The sequence below is a fragment of the Mesitornis unicolor genome, unplaced genomic scaffold, assembly GCF_000695765.1.
Source record: "Mesitornis unicolor isolate BGI_N332 unplaced genomic scaffold, ASM69576v1 scaffold5007, whole genome shotgun sequence".
NCBI classification, from domain to species: domain Eukaryota; kingdom Metazoa; phylum Chordata; class Aves; order Mesitornithiformes; family Mesitornithidae; genus Mesitornis; species Mesitornis unicolor.
In genome coordinates this window covers 29,717-34,026 of record NW_010195677.1, presented here as the reverse complement: position 1 = coordinate 34,026, position 4,310 = coordinate 29,717, and the positions used below count along the sequence as shown (strand labels likewise).

The 4,310-nt window shown below is 47.2% G+C and overlaps 1 protein-coding gene across 1 annotated transcript in view; it reads right to left on the bottom strand.

Moving 5' to 3' along the window:
* The window catches only part of CD96 (CD96 molecule), a gene marked incomplete at its 5' end in the record, with an annotated part of 24,398 nt that extends 21,072 nt beyond the window's left edge, over window positions 1-3,326 (bottom strand). Inside the window, one exon of the mRNA XM_010188201.1 lies at window positions 2,904-3,326. Coding sequence (XP_010186503.1) covers window positions 2,904-3,326 — 423 coding nt within the window. The remainder of the gene's footprint in view (window positions 1-2,903) is intronic.
* Between the last annotated feature and the right edge of the window lie 984 nt (window positions 3,327-4,310).

The window sequence follows — 4,310 nt, the reverse complement described above, 5'->3', positions numbered from 1 at the left end:
CTTTCCCGTGTCATTTTATAAAAAGCATTTCAGCATCTCCTACCCTACCCATTCCCAGTCCAGGGCTCCAGTCCATCTGTGAAAGGACAGAGCGATGCACCAAACACAGCACAGCTGAGGCCCAAACATCGGGTCTGCGTGCGTGCATGCGTGCATTTGGACAGGAAGAGCAGTGGTGGTGGCCAGGAGATGCTATGAGTGCCTTGGTGAGCGGTGATGTCTCTGACCTGCCGCACAGACCTGCCTTCCCTCTTCCCCACAGGCAGGTACTAGCACGCACCACAAGGAAACTCTTGAACTTTGCTCCCCTGGTAGCTCTGTCTTGCATGCTGAGATAGAACAGATATATATTTTATTTATTTTTTATCTTAAGGGGAGGGAGAATATCTAGCAGTCCCAGACTGTTAGGTTGTTTGGCGGTGCAGACTTTCTGGTGACTGTAACTTTCTTTATGTCTGGCACCCAAGCATGGAGTGACAGTGGCGACATGCAGCCTGAGTCTTAGGGAGTGACACAAAGAGTGGCAGCACCCAGAGCAGTGCACAGGAGACTCAGCAGCAGAAGCAGCTCGTCTCCACTCTCCACCAGAGTGAAGCAGCTGAGGAGCTGTGGGACACAGAGTGCACAAGCCTTAAAGGGGCTGGAGAGTGTGGAAAGGATAACAAAAGGGCAAAGGAAGCAAATCTATAGCTTTGCCAGGAAGAAAACCACAGAGGAGTCTTTGCTGGGACAAGCTACCATGCAAAAGGCCATGCAGCGTACAAGAAGTACTAAGATGAGTGGTCACCCCAGGAGCTCAGTCTGCAAAGAGCCTCTGTTCTTACAGTCACATGCCCCAGATGATTACTTTCTCTTCATCTTTGATTCCCATCTCCATTAGCAGCCTGTTGGCTAAGATTTCCCGTGTTTGTCAGTCCTATGTAGGCCTGCTGCTCTGAGGGCTTCTTGTAGTATCTGCAAGTTGGATCCATTTGGATTCACTTCACTTTGATGTAGTTGGGAGCTGTACTTCATTAATGACAGCACTCGCAAGCTGGATTAAGGTCTTTCGCCTTCTTTTGAGTGGAAGTGGTTCATTGCAAAAGATCTGGTTACCTTAAAATACAAATCTGCAAGAGGTATGTTGCAAATTGAATTTTTTAGTTCTCTCTGGCAAGCAGTTATCAGTAGCACAAGCTTGCTACCTCATCCAGTTGCTGAAAAAAGCCACAATGATGCTGATATGAACAAGAGCCACCCACATTTAACATGTAGACAGCATTAACAGCATTGAACATGCTAGTATCAACCAAGGGCACCAGCAAGAGAAAAGGAGAAGTACCTGATTAGCACTGTTACTATATCAAGTAAGAGACGGAAAAATCTTATGAAGAACAGAAGCACAGGAGGGTTTCACGTGGTTACCAGCACTGTTTGTACCTCACTGCTCTCCACTTGATCCAGCCTCTCTGCCCTTTGAAGTGCAAGAAAATTCCCAAAGGGGAGCTTACTACAGGTCATCCCTGTACAGCAGCTAAAGCAGCAGCTCCATCCGTGACACAGTTGTCCAGCATGTGCTGTTTAAACACACTCATCGCCCTACAGGTTGCACAGAGATACTGGCTCTAATTTGGCCTTTGCGAGTTCATCAGGGCAGGAAAGTGCTGCCGGATTGCCCCTGAGGAGTGCCTCTGGGGTAACAGCACCAAATTGTTTGAAGCCACTGCCAAACATCAGGGAGCAAGGTGTCAGTTTGGGTTAAACGTCCCTGTGTATGAGGCTTGTGTGGGACCACCTCCTGCTGCAGCAGTGATCCAGCATGGGGACCCACATCCCTCTTTTCCCCAGTCTGGCCTCACCATGCAGGCCAAAGGGGTGGTGGGAGCGCTGCTGCCCTCTGCTACCCCCATCATCACCTGCACCTACGCTGCTCCTAACTCTTGAATGTGTGCTGCATCTACAGCCCAGGGCACAAGCAGAGCGAGCATGTTGGCCTTGCAGTTCTGCACTGAAACCACGCCAGGTTGGTTGCATTTACTTAAATCCTTCTTGGCTTGTTAACAGAAACCTGGGTCAGGAAAAGGTTTCTGGGGTCGTCAAATCCAGTCCCTCGTGAACACAACAAGAAGCTTGCCCAAAATTCCCACCTAGCTCCATCTTCATGCCAGTTTGGACTTGTGCCCTCACTGCTGGCATTAAACAGCTGTTCCCAAAGTTGCTGCACTAATGGTTGCCACTGTTGTTAAATCTGTAGTCAAATCCATTCAAGTCCTATTTAAACCCATTTGTTCCTTTGCCAGGATAATTTAAATATCATCCCTGGAGTTCACACTCTCCCCTGAGGCTCCCCAAGAGCAGTCATGCTGCTTTCCAGCTTTGTTTTGGCTGGCAGAAACAGCCAAGTCTCCATTCCTGTGGTTATCCTAAGCAATCCCCCACTTTGCTTCAGTTTGTTTTTGACAGTGGGGACACACATCCCTCCATCAAGCTAACACCCAGCACACTCTGCAGATGCCAGCCCTCAGCCTCAACCAGACAAGGGTGTTTTCTGTTTCTTATGCTCACTGTTGCATGCTCATACCAGCAGCGCAGTGTGGTTTGGAGATCCAGCACCCTTGGTCCCACCATATCCTGAACCACTCGTCCAGTCCTCTCTGCAGCACACTTCTCCAAAGCAAAAATGTGGAAATTGCCCATTTCACCACCTTTTTTACCTTCCTGTTCCTCCAAACAAATAATCCTAATCATGAGCTAGGTAACAACAGCTAAAGAGTGCCTGGTAAATACGAAACTGTGTAGACAGTGACATTCAGTGGCACAATTGCAAGCCCCAGACAAGTCACCATCACCAACCAAGAAATGTTCATTCCCCCTCACACTGCCCCTGTCACAAAAAAAACACCACTTCATTCGTAATCACTTACCTTCTGCCTTGACAATAAGTTGAATTTTTGCAGCCTTTGTCCCATACGGATATGTAGCAAAACTGCACTCGTACTGCCCACTAAGGGAGACAGTAACATTTTTCAGATGCAGAGCCAACTGGTTGCATTCAGATGTGTTTGGATGGGGGGAACACAAAGCCTCTGTAACATCTTTGCTGCAGCACTTCCTCTTGCTGAAGGACACTGAAAAGTTGTAAGAAGCCTCAGGAAAGGTGAAGTAATGGGTGCCATAAATGGGGTGATAAACAGCTATTTTGGTAAGCTGGGCGTCATCAGTCCTGGACCACTGTGTCTGTATTATGTGGGTGGTGTGTGGTTTTAGGAAGCTGCACACCAGGGTCACGTCAGTACCCGGCAAAGCATGGACCACTTCTGTTTGTGTAATGACGTCTTCAGGCTGGCCTTAAAAACAAATGAGACTATTTTCAGTGCAATTAATGTTTAAACAAAGCTTTTTCCTAAGCCATCTTTGACATGATTTGATGCTTTAGCCAGAGACAACTATGGAGACCCTACAACTGTAACAACAGGCTTTTGGGTGAGGAGCTTTACAGCAGATCTCCACCAGTACAGACTGCAGAGATAGAACTGTGAGAGCAAATGTGCACTTGTCTGGAAGAGAATGGGGAGCTCCAATTGGGCTCACAGCAGAGAAACGGGAGCTCTGAGGGCCTCTGTGAAAATGGAAATATTTCAAGTGATATAAATAAAGTAGAAGCTGGGCCCAGTTATTCTCCAACTCTATTTGCAAGAACAAATGAGTTATCCCTGCTGGCTAATTCTACCCAGCAGCATTCCCCCTGCCCATTGCCATTGCTTCACTGCTTCAACAGAGAAAGCTGTTATTTTACTTCCATGTTATTAAACAGCTCCTGGATGGCCTAAACAAGCGTCAATTTCAGTGTCAGAGTGAGCTGACCTGGTATGTATGGTTTCTTCCTCAATTAAATGAGGAAGCCTCCATAAAGCATGCTGGCAGTCCTTAGTGTGCCATATAAAGGAGTAATGGATTGGTGAAATGAAGGGGCTTTCAACAGGAGTCTGTAGTACTTGGTTTTGCTGCTGCTGTAGTAAAATTGATTTGTCTCCCTTTCTCCCTCTCATGAACAAGGGGCTCCTAGTCCCCAAACACCTCTTTGCAGGGCATTGACAAACTCAAGGAGACGAAGAATTTATGGATGGGGGAGTCGTAATGAGACAAGTAATCAATCACACCCATGGAGCTGTACACATAAAGGTCATTTTTCAAAAGGACATGCAGGTGCCCAGAAAAAAATGTGTTTGTGCAGATGTTCTTAGGTACAGACTTGTCATCCCCCATCTCCATTGGATTTCATCCTCCCTCTATGTCAAAACTTCACTGCAAATTTGCTTTGGGAACTTGCC